The sequence below is a fragment of the Chiloscyllium plagiosum genome, chromosome 37 (assembly GCF_004010195.1).
Source record: "Chiloscyllium plagiosum isolate BGI_BamShark_2017 chromosome 37, ASM401019v2, whole genome shotgun sequence".
Classification (NCBI taxonomy): Eukaryota; Metazoa; Chordata; class Chondrichthyes; order Orectolobiformes; family Hemiscylliidae; genus Chiloscyllium; species Chiloscyllium plagiosum.
Window position 1 is genome coordinate 30908413 of NC_057746.1, and position 17224 is coordinate 30925636.

At 44.8% G+C, this 17224-nt stretch overlaps 1 protein-coding gene across 2 annotated transcripts in view; it reads right to left on the reverse strand.

Moving 5' to 3' along the window:
- Positions 1-12554, reverse strand: part of LOC122541431 (zinc-binding protein A33-like) — a 19278-nt gene extending 6724 nt beyond the window's left edge. For both annotated transcript variants that reach the window (XM_043678197.1, XM_043678198.1), the window contains exons 1-5: positions 11793-12554; positions 11607-11702; positions 11280-11513; positions 5823-5845; positions 5609-5727 (exon numbers count right to left, since the gene is read on the reverse strand). In XM_043678197.1, the coding sequence (XP_043534132.1) occupies positions 5609-5727; positions 5823-5845; positions 11280-11513; positions 11607-11702; positions 11793-12323 (1003 nt within the window). In that variant the 5' untranslated portion in view covers positions 12324-12554. The remainder of the gene's footprint in view (positions 1-5608; positions 5728-5822; positions 5846-11279; positions 11514-11606; positions 11703-11792) is intronic.
- Between the last annotated feature and the right edge of the window lie 4670 nt (positions 12555-17224).

Consider the following 17224-nt stretch of genomic DNA (forward strand, 5'->3'; position numbering starts at 1 on the left):
TACAGGGAGAGGCTGAACAGGCTGGGGCTGTTTTCCCTGGAGCGTCGGAGGCTGAGGGGTAACCTTATAGAGGTTTACAAAATTATGAGGGGCATGGATAGGATAAATAGACAAAATCTTTTCCCTGTGGTTGGGGAATCCAGAACTAGAGGGCATAGGTTTAGGGTGAGAGAGGAAAGATATAAAAGAGACCAACTGAACAGGCTGGGGCTGTTTTCCCTGGAACGTCAGAGGCTGAGGGGTAACCTTATAGAGGTTTACAAAATTATGAGGGGCATGGATAGGATAAATAGACAAAATCTTTTCCCTGTGGTTGGGGAATCCAGAACTAGAGGGCATAGGTTTAGGGTGAGAGAGGAAAGATATAAAAGAGACCAAAGGGACAACTTTTTCACACAGAGGGTGGTACGTGTATGGAATGAGCTGCCAGAGGATGTGGTGGAGGCTGGTACAATTGCAACATTTAAGAGGCATTTGGATGGATATATGAATAGGAAGGGTTTGGAGGGATATGGGCTGGGTGCTGGCAGGTGGGACTAGATTGTGTTGGGATATCTGGTCGGCATGGACAGGTTGGACCGAAGGGTCTGTTTCCATGCTGTACATCTCTATGACTCTCTGACTCTATTTGCCACCTGGAAGTTTCCTCCAATTTTGAGAAGATACCATTTTTAATCAGCAATTCAAGAACCAGGGGAATCCTTATCAGGATTTATGAAGAGACTAAGATGACTTGGAGAGGCATGTGACTTTGGTTTAACTCTTAATAGGCTGCTCAGAGCACATTTAGTATGTGGGATTAATAATGTAACCATACAAAAGTGCCTAATAGCTGAAGCACAACTCTCCCCAGTCCGACTGAGCTTGGGGAACACCACTGCAGTGAAGACAATTGCCGAGCCTCACTCAGGACATATTCTCAACAGAGGGACCTTCGGTCAGCCCAAGGCAAAATCCAAAAACAAAACCAAGCCTCAGTTCAAATTCTCTTCATGATTCGGGCTGGCAAACCTTTGTAGTTGCTGCTGATACGCAGACTCTCAACAGCAAAAGAGTCCTACTAGACTGAAATTGCATGAGAGGACACATCACCCGGTATCCAGGAGATTGCACACTTTGGATAGTCCACCTGCATCTGGTATGGAACAGTCAAATTGCTTAGCAACATCCAAATCGGAACCAATCAAAATAAATGACTGGTTACATGGTCACCTGGTGGTTATGGAGGTTGATACAGACGGAACAATTTCAATGATCGCACAACCAGTCATGAACAAACTTCACCTTGGACTTAATTTTGCACGAGACATCAACTAGATTCCTATATCAGGGAACCTTTCCAGGTTAAGGGGACACTTTTGGTTCCAGGGTCTTGTGAGAAGCAGCTGGTTCAGTTCCCACTGACTGTAGTAAAAGGGTCAGGCCCAAGCTGGATGGGGTGGAATTGGTTGAGAAAGATTCACCTCGACTGGCTTAACATTTCTCGATTAGAAAATGGCAGCCTGAATGAAGTCCTCATGACAGAGCTGGAAGTTTTTAAGGAAGGTTTAGGGAATGGAGACAGGGCCACCCTGCATGTTGACCAGGAAGCAATTCTGCAAAGGTCACTCAGTGCCATTTGCTCTATGGGCAAACATAGATGGAGAAATCAGAAACCTGGAAAGTGAAGGAGCTACCAAACCAGTCCAGTTTGCAGAATGGACAGCACCGGTCGTACTGATCGTGAAGCCCAATGGGTCGGTTTGCCTTTGTGGAGATTTGAAACAAACAATAAACCGCTGTTCACAGCTGGATAAATCCCCAATTCCTCGCACAGAGGATTTATACACAAAGCTGGAGGGGAGGTGGGCTGTCCTTCACAAAACCAGACATGAGTCATGCATTCCTGCAATTGTGACTCAAAATGATTCCCAGAAATATGCTACAATTAATACCCATAACAATTTCCCAGAACACGAGTCTGCCATTTGAAGTATCATCAGCCTGTGTAATTTTTCTATGGACAGCAGAGAATAATTTACAAGGTCTACCTCAGGTCGCCATTTATTTAGATGATGTGCTAACAACAGGGAAGACCAATAAGGAGCACTGAGAGAACTTGGACACAGTCCTTGAATGTTTCTCCCAGGTGGGCGTATGCCTTAGAAGGGAAAATGTGTGTTCCAAGCTCCCTAAGTGACCTACTTGAGCTACAGAGACGAGAAGATTGGGTTACACTGACTGGAAGATGAAGTGAGGGCGATCAAAAGTGCCCTTGTTCCCATGTCTGTACCTGAGCTGAGGGCTTTCCTTGGGCTGGTGAATTATTATGGAACGTTCATCCATAATCTGGCCTCCATCCTGGCACTTTTGCATCAACTCCTAAAAAAGGATCTGCCTTGGAAATGTTTGCATCACGAAGCCATAACTATTTCTTCACTTCCCTGAAAGCTATCACCCTCAAAGGTATTCGCACACAATGATCTCAAGTGAGTTCTGGTAGTGTCAGTGATATTTCCCCGGATGGTCTCGGGGTAGTATTAGTTCATGGTTGGCCCAATGGAGAGGAACACCCAATAGTGTATGCATCCAGGACTTTGGCTAATGCAGAGCGTAAATAAGCCCAGATAGAGAAGGAAGGTTTGATGGCCATAGTTGGACTCAAGAAGTTCCAGCAATACCTTTCTGGACTTGGATTTGTAATCATAATGGCTCACAGAACCCTGCTAGGTCTACTTAAAGAGGACAAGGCATTGCAGCCCATACCTTCAGGCTGAATTCAGCAGTGGGCTCTAATATTACATCCATACGATTACAAGTTGAAACACTGTCTGGGAGGCCAGGTAGCAAGTGTGGATGCATTGAGCTGCTTCCCACTGGCAGATATACATCCAGTGGTACTGCCACTGCATGAGTCCAAAATGGTTTCAAATTTCCAGTCACAGCTGACAATATCAGACACAGAAAGATCTGGTCCTGGCTAAACTGAAATAGCTGGTGGTGATGGGGGAAACCAAAGGGCCATCATACCCAGAACTAAAACCTTTCTGTATCCGGAGAGATCAGATCACAGTAGAAAATGGCATATTATTATGGGAAGCAAGAGTAATTATCCTGAGTGAAGGTTGTCACCAAATATTGGCTGAACTTTACCAGACTCTTCCAGGGCTTTACAATATGAAAATGTTGGCGAGACTTTTTGTGTCTGGTGGCCAGTATTGGATGCATTGATGGGGCAGTGCCCAGAGTGCCAACAAGGACACAACATTCATGGGAATGACCAGGTAAACCACGGACTCAGTTATATGACAATTACACAGGTCCTTTCATGGGCTCAATGTTCTTGGTCATTGTGGACACCCACTTAATGGATGTGTATCGCGTTCATTTGTCAAACGCGATGATAGCAAAACTGCGCACGTCTTTTGCAACACAGGGACTTCCGGAAGTGTTGGTCACAGATAATGGGCCATCATTCACTAGCAGGGACAGTGAATACTTACTAAAGTCAAATAGCATTCAACATATAAGAACAGCTCCATACCATCCATCATCCAATGGTCTGGCAAAAAGAGCAGTCCAAACTTTGAAAGCAGGCTTAAAGAAACAACCTGCAGCCTAACCAGAGACCAAATTGTCCCAGTTTCTATTTGATAAGAGGACCATGCCTCATGCAGCTACAGAAATAGCACCAGCAGAGTTGCTGATGGGGTGAAGACTCGGCACCAGGTTAAACCTGATCTTCCTGGACCAGGGTGGAGGCAGGGGGAGGGTAAAACAGCATCAGGAATACCAGTGACAGACAAAGACTCCGCTAAATGACAGAAACACTTCACTTTAGAGAACAATGTTTGGTGCAGGAAATGACCTGAATGACCCTGATTGGTTGAAGTGAGGTCAGGTCCACTGATGTACAAAGTTTGGGGAGGTGCAACAGTCCTGAACAAGCATGTGGACCACATGAAAGCTGCAAACTCCCAAACAGGGCGGAAGCAAAATGTGCCCAGCTCCTGGGAACAGTCAGAAAGGCTGGCAGGGCCTATGGGCTCTCCCTCAGCACTAAGGGTTGAAGAGACCTCAGAATCAAAGATGGACATAATGGACGTTGCCACCTGGAAAAGAGAATGAATTTCTTCCGAGATGGTTGGGGTACAAGAGGAGAGCTGCTGTATGTTACACATTGCCCTTATCCAAGGCAGAATCGGAGGAATCTGAGCCGGTGGCAAAAACACTTCAGGCAGAGCTGCAAGGGAAAGAACTGGCCTGTGTCCTCAGGCTCACAGGGAGAGGGATGTAGTGATTGTGATGAGCTCGGCCAGGTTGATTAAAAAGAAAAGAGTTCCCTGATTGGGGCTGTTAATCTGGTCCAATCAAGGAGTCCTGGCTGACAGATATAAACAGGAGTGTCAGACCTCCTGTCACTCCGAGTGCTGGCTGTGAGGGAGCTGGATCAGTTTCAAGGACTTTCCAAGTATAAGCAAAGGGTGGCTTGGTGATGGGATACAGGCCTCTGTGGAGTTATTTCAGTGAGGATGACGGAAAGAGTCTGTGGAGGAATATAGACAGATTAGGTGAATGGGAAAAACCTTAGCAGGTGGAAGGGAATGTGAGGGAATGTGAGGTTATACACTTTGGCAGGAAAGATAAAGTAGCTGGATGTAATTTAATGGATAGAGACCACAAAAAGCTACAGAAGAGAGAGACTTGGCAGTCGTTCATGAATCACAAAAAGCATTCATGTTCTGTGGATTACCGCGAGGGCAAATGAAATGTTAGCGTTTGTTACAAAGAGAATGGAGTAGAAAAGTAGGGAGGTTTTGCTAAAACTAGACAAGGCATTAGTCAGACACAGCTGCAATACTGTGAACATCTTTTACAATATATGGACCCCTGGAGGTGGTGGTCACAGGTAATGGGCAGCAGGGACTTCAAATATTTCCTAACATCAAATGGCTTTTGAAAGGATAAGTATTTTGGCATTAGAGGCCTAAAGAGAAGTTTCACTGGGTTGATCCCAGGCATGGACGGGCTATGATATGAGGAGAGGTTGAGTAAATTGATCCTGTATTCATTGGAATATAGAAAATGAGAAGTTGCCTTTATTGAAATCTACCTGATTCTTCGAAGACTTGACCGGGTAGCTGTGGAAAGACATTATTCCTCCTCTTGGACAGCCTCGGACCACAGGGTATAATCTCAAAGTAAACAGTTACACATTTAAGAACAAGACAAGGAGGAATTTCTTCTCTCCGAGAATTGTGAATCTGGGGAATTCTTTACTGCAGAAGGCTGTTGAGGTTGGGTCATTAGTGAACTCCCACAGAAATGTCCTGGAGTGGAGATAATTGATCTTGAACAATCACAATCATCTTCCTCTGTGCTTGGAATGACTCTAACCAGTGGAGAGATTTCCCCCAATTCCTATTGACTCAGTTTTGCTGAAGTTTCTTAATGCTTCTTTATGTTACACCAAGTTACATGCTATATTGATGTCAAAGACAGTCTGAGCCATTATTATCCAGCTTTCTTTTTAACTAAGAGCTTAATTATATATCTTTGGTATTTGTATTCATAACAATCCAAATAACAGAATATAAATACAGAACAAAGAAACTGAGCTGAGTTTTACCAGGTTTAATAGCTTCCACCATTTCTCTCCACACTGGAAATGGTAAAATGATATTCAAGCTTTCAGTGGACAGGACACCATCTGTTAGTGACAGTGCATTACCAGTGTCATGGCTCATCCTGTAAATATTAAAAAGATTATCATAAATTCATTGAAAACCTTTCTGAGCAATTTCACCAACTTGCACTGAGTTTCAGTAAAGTGCATGTCCTACCTCATCTTCCCAGATACTTCCTCCTGAAATAAACAAAACACAAATCTGAGTTGACAGAGACTGACTGTCTTTATCAAAAAAATAGTAATTACACTCACATTGCCCCAAGCTGCTGTTCCTGATTGCTGGAACAGAATAAGAATGGCACACAAAACATCCTGAAGCACTGGAGGAAGTAAAGTCAAAATTAAGGAATTGCAAAGGGTGCCAGTAAACATTAACCAACTTCACTCAAGAAAAGAGAAGATCTGACTTAGATGTTAAAAATTATGAAAGGATTAATCTGTTTGATTCAGTGAAGATGTTTCCACCTCAAAGGAACCAGAAAATCTGTGTTCAAATACATAATCCTGTTAGAGCAGCCCATGATTGAGAGCAGCACAAAATGGCCAGTGGATGCCCATGACAAAAGCAGCAGAACATGGCTTACAGTAGCTCTAGAGAACTTGGTAAAATATTTTGCTGAAGATGTTTCCACCTCAAAGGAACAGAAAATCTGTGTTCAAATACATAATCCTGTTAGGGCAGCCCATGATTGAGAGCAGCACAAAATGGCCAGTGGATGCCCATGACAAAAGCAGCAGAACATGGCTTACAGTAGCTCTAGAGAACTTGGTAAAATATTTTGCTTAATATGTCTGTCTAAGTTATAACAACGGTAGCTCTGTGAACCCAAGATAATAGAATTGAGATGGCACAGCAGGCCTCACAGTTATCTGAAGATGCAGCTGCAGTTGCTTACACAGGAGACATATATAAGAGCATTTCACATAAGAAACCTACATTTAATTTGTAAATCTGTTACAAATGTAGATTTTAGTCAAGATTCTTCAAATAATGATAGGCATAGATTCTGAATTAGTTATAGATTTACACACTTATATAAAGAAAATCCCACTTACAGCATGTGCATAGAAGTTGTTATAATTATAGTTACAAGATAGAAGTGCTGTGTTTGATTGACATTCCAAGGTTGGGTGAGAAAGAAACTGCTCACAATCCTTAGCTAAAGAATTCTAACATTAGGTATGACCATAGAACTTTATTGGAACTGATGTAACAAATTTTATAACAATTCATAAAAATTAGCATCCCTTATATCACCAATAGCAAGATTAGTATGAAAAATGAATTGCATGACAGAATTCAAGAGGTCCTTAGTGATAAATTATTGGCAATGAATGGAGCTGGCAATTGTCTGAGAAGGAGTATGGCTAACAGGATTGAATATAGCATCCATTGTGAAAAGCCCCAAGAAGGGGCATAAGAGAATCTGGGAAGCTTCATGAGAACATAGAGGCCTGTGGGTTGACCACGCACCTGTCCATCTCTGTCCACGCAGTCACAGTATTTCTGAAATTGGAAGGGCAATTAATGAATTAATTAATTATGATTGGTCTGCAATTGCTAAAGGCAGGCTGGAAATGTGGAAAGAAATGTATGTCTTTACTTTACTCATTGAAGAGCTCTGGATTTTCAGACGGTCTCTTGCCACCTGTGAAATTTCAATAAACTCTTTGATGCTAGAAGTATTGAATGATTTATTTGGTCATTCTGCCCCAACAATCTAAATCACAAATAAATCGAATGGGGAGTTCATGAGAAATATCTTTATTGAGATAGTGAAGAGGGAAGTGAAACAAAATAGAGTAAAATAAAAGATTAGAACACCTCAATAGTATCAGGGATAGCAAGGATATAAAGAGCTAAAGCAGAATAGTCCATAGTATGGAAAGTTACTCACAGAGAACTGCATCCCACATGGGAAATGAAAAATACAAACAATGCCTTTTCCCCTTTAAAATACTGACTGCTAATAAAACAAACACAAACTCTAACTCTCTGGGTTGTTGCAATACAGTGCAATTTGACACATAGAATTCCCAAAGTTTCAGGTCGTAACACAAAACCATGTCAGTACTAGGAGAAAGTGAGGACTGCAGATGCTGGAGATCAGAGCTGAAAGTGTGTTGCTGGAAAAGCGCAGCAGGTCAGGCAGCATCCAAGGAGCGTCAGTACTAGCCAATAAACCATACGCAAAGGAACTGAACACTGGCAAAGTTAATTCTCAGGTCCAATTCCTGAAGAGTCAGGTTTGCACCTTCTGACCAATCAGGACATGAAATACCATTTAGCGACACCTAATTGGAAAGTCAGGTATTTAACTATGAGGAAGTTGTGTTTTAATTTTTTTTAAATTAGGTTTAATTTGACTAAATGCAAGGTATGCCATTTTGATAAAGCAAAGACAGGATTTATACAATTAAAAGTAGGGCCTTGAGCAGTGTTGTAAAACAATGACACCTCGGTTTTCAAATTCATAATTCTTTTGAAGGTTTCCTCACATGTATACACGGTGGTTAAGAAGCCATTTAGAATGTTTGTCTTCATTGCTCAGCCCTTTAAGTATCGGAGTTGGAACATTATGTTGAGGTTGTACAGGACATTGGTGAGGCCTCTTCTGGAGTACTGTATCCAGTTGTGGTCTCCATGATATAGGAAGGATATCGTGAAGCTGGAGAGTTCGGAAGAGATTTACCAGGATGTTGACAGGAATGGAGGGTTTGAATTGGAAAGAGAAGCTGGATAAGCTGGAGTTTCTTTCACTGGAGGTTGAGATGTGACCTGAGAGGTTTATAAAATAATCAGGGGTACAGATAAAGTGAATGGCAGGTGTCTTTTCTCTTGGGAAGGGGATATCAAAATTAGGGGACATACTTGTATGGTGAGAGGTGAAACTTTAAAAAAAACTATAAGGGGCAACTTCTTTCACACAGAGAGGAGTTTGTGTGTTGAATGAACTTACAAAGGAAATGTGAATGTGGGTACAGTTACATTTAAAAGACATTTAGACAAGTACATTAATCAGAAATGTTTGGAGAGATATGGGCCAAGGGCAGGCACATGGGACTAGTTTAGTTTGGGATTATGGACAGCCTGGGCTGGTTGGACCGAAGGGTTTGTTTCCATGCTGTGTGACTCTGTGTTTCCATGGTTTTCAGACAGCAGACATTGAGTATCAAATATCTTTACCTCATTTAACTCTCGTAAGGCTGTATTTTATTGAAAGGATACACAGCCATGTTAAGGTTTAGTTAGCAGTTGGAACCTGTCAAATGTACCCAGCCCAGTGATAAGTAGATTGTCTGCCCAGAATGAAGTATGTAACTGTGCTTTGTGCATAAAAATCCAGACTATTTGAAATGTGCTCCTCAGGGATACAATGGCCTGCCTGTAGGACAGGGGTGGTGGATACCTGCCTTAGCAGCCTGAACCAGGAAAAGGCCTTTGACAGGACATCACACACCGACATGTGGGACTTACTCTCCAAAATGGGCTTTGGGAGGGAATCTGCAATCGAATCCGACTGCTCTACACTAACATCCTTAGTGCAGTCTCAATTAATGGGTGGGAATGAGACAGCTTCCCGATCAGATCCGGACTCAGGCAGGGCTGCCCACTCTCTCCTGCCTTGTTTGTGCGTTGTATACAGCCCTTTGCTGAGTCCATCAGGAAGGATGTGAGCCTGAGATGGGGGTGACTATTCCAGGCAGCGGAGGCCTACAAGGGAAAGCCTCCCTGTACATGGATGATGTCACTGTTTTCTGCTCAGATCTGCTGTCAAGTGCACAGACTCATAAGCATCAATGACCAGTTTGAACTGGCCTCAGCAGCCAAGGTAAATCAAGGCAAGAGCAAGGCCATGTACTTTGGGAACTGGGCTGACCAATCCTTCATGCCTTTCACAATCAGGACAGATTACCTGAAGGTGCTGGGAATATGTTCAGAGGAGCTGAGGCATGCACCAAAACTTGGGAGAAGAGTATTTCCAAGGTAAGACAGAAACTGGTCCTTTGGGAGCACCATTTCCTCTCCACTGCAGGTTAAAAACCTGGTTATTAGGTGTGAGATACTTTCACTGTTGTACGAGGGGCAGGACGGGCCCATTCCCAGAACCTGCATTGCTGCAGTTACCCGAGTCATCTTCCACTTCATCTGGTGGTCTAAGCTGGACATGTCACAGGGACACCATGTAAAAACCTCTGGATAATGGGGGGAAGAACGTACCCAAGATCACCCTTATCCTAATGGCCACCTTTGTGTGTGGCTGCATCAAGCTGCACCAAACACCAAGTCTCACTATGTACTGAGGTTCTACCTGTCCCTGGTGTTGGGAAGGGTGGGACTGGCCTTGTATTAGCAGAGCACTCCAAGTAGTTGGACCGTTCCATATCACCTCACCTTCGTGGAGAAATTTACAAACAAAATCACCTTTATCCACAATTCATCAGCACATATCATCCTCGAGAGCCTGGAGGAAATGAGTGGGTGGGTCTTGTCGGCTTGTTCCTTGAGCAGATTGTCAAAGGCATTGCCAGAACTTCTCAACAAGCATCAGGATGTTGCTTGGTTGCAGGTGAGAAGGGTACTACCTGTGAGATCTTTCATATATACCCGGACTTTCTCTGCCTGCAGTGGCTTTTGTCAAATTTCATCCTGAGTAGCTCGGTGACTTGTGACTCTGTGTTGTACGGTCTGTTCCCTGGGACACACAGTGAGACAAACATCGACTGCACCAGGAGGACCATCAACTCAGTGAAAGATGCTCTTTGGTCTGATCGAAACCTGTCAGTCTTCCAGGGCAAGGAGTTGACCCCAACTGAGTGTTACAGACTGGCATATTCCAAGTCCAGGACCACGTACTGAGGGATGCACTAAAGCCTAGGGCAGCTGCTGCAAGGCCCAGTGTGTAAAGACATAATCTAAAAACCTTTCTGAAGTTAGATGGAGGTGCACTCAGTTATCAGACCCTCCAGTGCCTCAAATGTATGTAAATATTGTCTTGTACAAGTAAGAAATGCACTGGGTTTGTTTGTCCACCCAGATATAACTATAACATGTAAAAGATATCTGGGTGGACATATGAAGAGGAAGTGTTTAGAGGGATATGGGTCAAATGCAAGCAAATGGGATGAATTAAGTTAGGATATCTGCTCGGTATGGACAATTTGGACTGAAGGGTCTATTTCCATCCTGTATCTCTGACTCTGACTCTATATGTAAAAACTGTACAGAGTCGAACTGCTCTAGTCATACGAAATGTATGTACTGTATAAAAAGAATTTTATGAATAAACTATATTTTTGAAATACACCAACTTGTAATTTGAACTGTTTTCCACATGTATGTGAATAAATCACTTGCATCTTGGGTGGAGCTGTGAATTGTCGACTGCTTTTTAATTTAGCCTTTTAATAGTGATGAGAATTTCAATAGTGAAAGCCACCATCATCAACGAGATTGAGGAAAATGTATGAAGCGGGAGAGTAGACAAACACATGAGGGAAAGAGGAGCAGAAAGGGATATTGGAGGAATGAGGGAGGATGGGAGCAAGTTTATGAGGATCACATTCTGAGTTTACTTTCCATGAACTAAAATTAAATATAATCCCTCACCTGGAGAAATATCACTCCGTCTTTTTGTTCCAACTGTTTTTCCAACTTTGAGAGTTTCTCCTGAAAAGAATTTAAATTCTTTTGAATTTTGCCAAGATTTTGCTGCATTGTTCTGAGAATGTTTTCCTCTTGTTCCCTGAGATCTCGGAGTAAACGCTGCTCTTTCTCAGTGAGAAACTGGTGCATTTTGGTGAACTCGGATTTGATGTGAGTCTGCAGATTTTGGGATTGAACCTACAAGAGCAAATATAGAAACAATCTGCTTCTGCAGTAAAACACAACAAAGGAAGGAATCAAATTTGGAAGCTGAGCTCAGGGAAATTTTACCCGAATTTGGGAAATCTTCTGTTTCTGCTGCCGCTCCATTTCGAGAGCCGCCGATTTCTTCCCTGTGAGAGATTCCAAGGAAGATTTCACCCGATCCTGGGATTGGGAGAGAAAATCAGAAAATAAAAGTATTAGACCATGAAAATGTGATAAAATAATCAGGGTATGGAATCTGTTTCCTTTTACCTTGTAGATTCCAACCGCTTCTTCAATCGGGATGAAGCGGTGCTCCCTGTGTTCCCGGGAAACTACACAAATCACACAAATCAATTTCTTGTCAGTTTCACAAAAAACCTTCAGTTCTTCCTGATGTTCCTCACAGTGACGTTTACTTCCCTTCTCTTGCGGATTCAGATTTAACTTCCGAACTTTCTCAGATAGATTCGCTAAGGCCCGGTTTCCTCTGAGGGATCTGTCCGGAAACTCCTCTCTACATTCCGGGCAGGAGATTCTCTCCTGCCTTTCCCAGCTCTGGGTGATACAGGAGCGACAGAAGTTGTGTCCACAATCCAGTGAAACCGGATCGGTGAAGAAATCCAGACAAATGGGACAGATTACCTCCTCGGTCAAACTCTGGAAATGGTGTTTGAAATCCATGCTGTTTGGTATTCCTGATGAAGGGCTTTTGCCCAAAACGTTGATTTTGCCTGTCCTCGGATGCTGCCTGAACTGCTGTGCTCTTCCAGCACCACTAATCCAGACTCTGGTTTCCAGCATCTGCAGTCATTGTTTTTACCTGTTTGATATCCATGTCCACCCTCATCACTTCCTGATTCAAACTATTTTCAGTTTCAGTTTCCCTGCGCCGCAGAACACATTCAGCTCAGTCACTCCCTCAGGGAGGTCAGTGCAATCCTCAAGGAATTCTTGTTATTGGCTGCTCTCGGCCCCGCCCACCCTGAGAGGCGGAGACAGCCCCCAGAGCAGAATGAGGAATAAACAGCGTTAGAGCAGCGACAGGGAATCCCTGAAGCCGGGAGGTGAGAGGGAAGGTCGGTTGGGAGTGGGGTAGGTGGGTGAAGAGAGGATGGGAGGGGGTGGGGATGTTGTCCTGGGAGTGACTGGCAGCCTGCTGCTCTCCTTCATATCCTTCAGTCCCAAAGCAGCCCCAGGCACGGATGGCCAAGTTGCGTTTAACTTTGTGGGCAACACAAGCTGAAACATATTGTCCAGCGCCTCCTCACCTTTCCTTTACAATCCCCCAGGATCCTCTCAATCCTCACTTCGGGAGTCACTGCACAGAACTGAAGAGCCTCATCCATGGTCCCATTCTGGGAAATCTCCCCTTGCACCATCCCTTCAGCCTTGACATCCTTCTGAAAGGCTGTAGCTTGTGCAGGAAACCAGTGGGAATCCTGTTGGTGATGTTTCCACCATTTCTCCAGGCTCACTGCTGGGTCAGTCCAAGGAAACTCCCCCCAAGGGAGATTCAACCCTAAGGGCTTCCATAAAACCGGACACACGGCAGCAATTCCCTCTCAGATTCTATCTCCCTCTCCTGGAGAGGGGGGATAGGGAGTGCCTGAGGGTATATGAATAGGAAGGGGTTGGAGGGATATGGGCCGAATGGCCTACTCCTGCACCTATTGTCTATTGATCACCCAGGATCTCCTCAATGTACCATAGAGCCAGTATCAGAGCACAGAGCCCAGGACTGCCATTCTGCCCAGGACTGCCATTCAGCACAGCAGCCTTTCCCAGTCATGGGCTCAGTTCCCAGGAGGTTAGTGCTGTGGATCCTGTTGGCTCACCTCCCACTGGGCAGGCCCCCGGGAAACATTGCAGCAAACCAGGAGCCCATGGTGGCAGCTGGCTGTGCGCCAGCCCCAAAACTAATCCTCCTCATCGGAGTCCTATTGCCTCGGGACCAGAACATGTGTATTCCCCTGGAGTGAAATTCAATCCAGTTCTTGGGGCTGGAAGGAGAAGTCCACATCCTAGCCCATTTCTTTCTGAAAACATGGTTTTTGCCACCTGTTCATGAGTCCATATTGTCCACTCACCTTGTGCATCGCTTCAGAAACAGCTCACCATTCCTGCAGCACACTGCCCAGACATGGGACAAGCTTTTCCTGATCTAGAGATGGAGAGAACAACAGATTTCTTCGGATTTCTGTTCCGAGTTCATTTATGAGCCTCCCGTCAATTCCTCAGGGCCCTCTCCTCCTCCAAGACACTTTCTCCTGACAGCCCATTGGTCTCCTCACACATGAGATTCCCGAGGCCCAGAAGTTTCAGTTAAATGTTGTGTGGACATGATGGGGAGTGAGCTGCAGCAAAGTGCAGTCCTCATTGATGAGCCCCTCGGGACTGTCTGTCCCTCTATCCTCAGGCAGGGAGGCTTGCTCAGCACGGCCAGGGCTTTAGTAAACCACCTGTTTGTTTCAGGAATATGTTCCCCTCTTCAGCTTTCTCCTCATGGGCCATCTTGAACATCCAGGGGTGGTGAGCTGTCTCCCAGTGACCGTGCTGGAGGTGACTGACTCTCTGCAGCTGAACTTTGTCCAACTCCCTCCCAGCAGCCGCTGGATGTGTCTGGGGAAGTAGTCCTCTGAAACCATTCCTGCAGCTCGGAGAGAGGCCGTTCCTCAGATCACCCAAAGTGTGCCTGCTGACAGGATGGACAGGAGAAAGGGCTTATGCCCTTCCTGAAGAAGGGCTTATGCCCAAAACGTCGATTCTCCTGTTCCCTGGATGCTGCCTGACCTGCTGCGCTTTTTCAGCAACACATTTTCAGCTGCTGACAGGATGGTCTTGCTTTAATGGGGAGGCTGAATGGAACATTAAACTGGTTTCATCTGGTGGGAAGGAGTTGCCAAAAATGAAGAGGAAACCAAGTGTTAGTTTGTGAGAAATGTCTTTCCCCAGAGATTGGTGAGAATGTGGGGCTCACTGATGCATCGTGTCATTGAGAGGAATTTCTGGAGAAATGGAGGATGTTGATGGGTTTTAACAAGCAGAGGCTGGAGAACTGGATGTAATGGACTGTTTCTGTGCTGTCCGTAACAGAGAATAATCTGTCAGCGATCGCCCTTCCCTCAGTTACTCTGTGCCAGCTGCTGTCTCCCCATCACTGTTGTGCCTGAGAGCAGATCCCTCAGTCCAGGCTGGGGCGCCTCCCTGCTCTGCATGGTTCAGTATCACAGCAGTCGGTGCATTGACCCACTGAGCAATCAGGGCCACACACAGGGAGCTCAAAAATCAAACTGTGATCAAAGCACAGGAACAGATCCAATCAGCACAGAGAGAGGGAGAGAGAGACCCTGATCATCTCCTTTCTCTCTCCAGAAATAAGCAACACTGGAACCTCGATCATGCTTTAAAACTGGAGTCCCTGTTGATCTGGAAATAGGGAGATAACTGGGTTTCCCAGACTTAGTCTGGCACTGACGTCTTGATCCTTGCGTTAAAATGTCAAGATGTATCAAATGCTAAAATGTCATGGATTCAGAGACAGGAGAATGGGAAAGCAGCTGAAAATGTGCCTGAAGGGACAGGATAAGCTGAATGGAGCAGAATCACAGTGCAGTCACAGCACATTGGGGATAACATAGACTTAAAGGTGGAAGGTATTTAAATATTTTGTGTATATCCATCATGCTGCAATGGAAGATCTGTCTTTGTTGTTTAATAAGTCTGCTGTTTCTCCTTGTGTAATAATGTAACTAGTTGTGAGGTGAACCAATGTGCTGAGCTTCAAGCCAGGAGGGAGGTAGATGGAGTTCTAAACGAAGAAGAATTCAGTCTAAAGATATCATTGCTGAACAAAACAGGGACACACACAGAGAAATGTCAGGGCCTGTCACCTCAGAGAGGACTTCCCTTGCCCACAGCAACAGGACTAGAGCCTGTCACCTTTGGGATGTGTGAATGGCCCCTTCGTGCCCTCCTCTGATCCAGCAATCACCCCCATTGCTGGCCTGTGCCTGGAGACTGCCCTCTGCTGGAAGGAACATGTGATCACACGGAGGTGGTCCTGCATCTGCAGGGGAGCATTGATGACCCACTCAGATGGCCTGGGTTAAGGCATTGCTTTATCTGTCAAGGGAGCAGGGTCAGGAAGAGTATAAACTCCATCCAAGAGGTCTGGTGAAGGTAATGGACACAAAATTTCCATTGTACCCAAACCAGAGCTTCTAAAGTCTCATCATGATGATATTGGTTTTATACTTTCTATCTCTATTGCTGACACCTCATCAGTTCAACCACTTTATCCAACCACTCTGCAAACCTCATCAGTGCTCCTCACCAGCCTCCATATCCCTCTAATGCTGCAATCCGATTAGAATTGGACATTTTCTGTTCTCCAAAATGCAAATGCTCATGCTCCAGCATCATTATATACAAATGTACCGGTAGAAACTTCAGGGAAATTGGGAGAATCTTACCTTTTTGTTAAGTCTATGTCCAGGAGGGAATCTCGGCATGAGACCCCAATGAAGATTCTAACCATATCTGACCAACTCACCACAGTAATTACCAACACCACCCCAACGGTATCTCCCATGGCTGATTTCAGCCTCACCTTACCATGCACCATTTCCTGAACAACATAGACAGGATGGTGAAGGCAGTGTTTGGTATGTTTGCCTTCATTGGTCAGTGCATTGAGTTCAGGAGTTAGGACATCATGTCACAGCTGTACAAGACATTGGTACATGTGGAGTCACATGGAAGGTAAGGATGGCAGATTGGTCCCCTATAGGACATTAGTGAAACCGGATGGGTGACCATGACTAAGACAAGCTTCACTCTCCTGATTTATAAATTGAATTAATATTCTCATGAGATTTGAACCCAGATCCTCCACAGGGTTCAAATATCATGAGAATATTCAAAGTGGTGTGGCCATTTTGAGAATATTGCACTCAACTCTGGTCTCCCTGCTGCAGGAAAGATGCTGCTAAACTTGAAATGGTTCAGAAACGTTTCATAGGGATGTTGTTGGGAGTGGAGGTCCTGAGCCACAGGGACAGGCGGGGCCTTCCCTCCCTGGAGCGGCAGAGGCTGAGGGGCAACCCTACAGAGGAGCATGGAGAGGGCGGATAGCCAGGGTAGGGGAGTTCAAAACTAAAGGGCATAGGTGCAGGGTGAGAGGGGGAAGATTCAAAAGGGGCCTGAGTAACATGCAGAGGGCAGTGTGTGTATGGAACAAGCTGTCAAAGGATGTGGTGGAGGCTGGCACAATCACACCATTTAAAAGGCATTTGGAGATGTACCTGAATAGGAAGGGTTTAGACAGACATGGCCCAAATGCTGCCAAAATGGGACCAGATCAGTCCAGGATATCTGGTCGGGATGGACAAGTTATTTCCAAGCTGCATGACCCGATGAGCAGTCGGGATTACTGGTCCAGTCATATTCCCACCATCTCCTCCTGAGTTTTGCAGTAACATTAAGCACGACAAATCACAGGAGGGAAGTGGACAGAAAGCTCATGTTGAAACGATAATGTGATAAAATGAATATCATTCATATGGTCTTGCCAGAACAAAACACTTGATGGGAGGGCCAGGAGCTTAACAACCACCACCAAAAATAAAATGTAATTTTCTTCAGTGAGTTATGTTCCAACAGAGATCGGGGGATAGAATGTAGGGAGAATATTTTTCACTCAG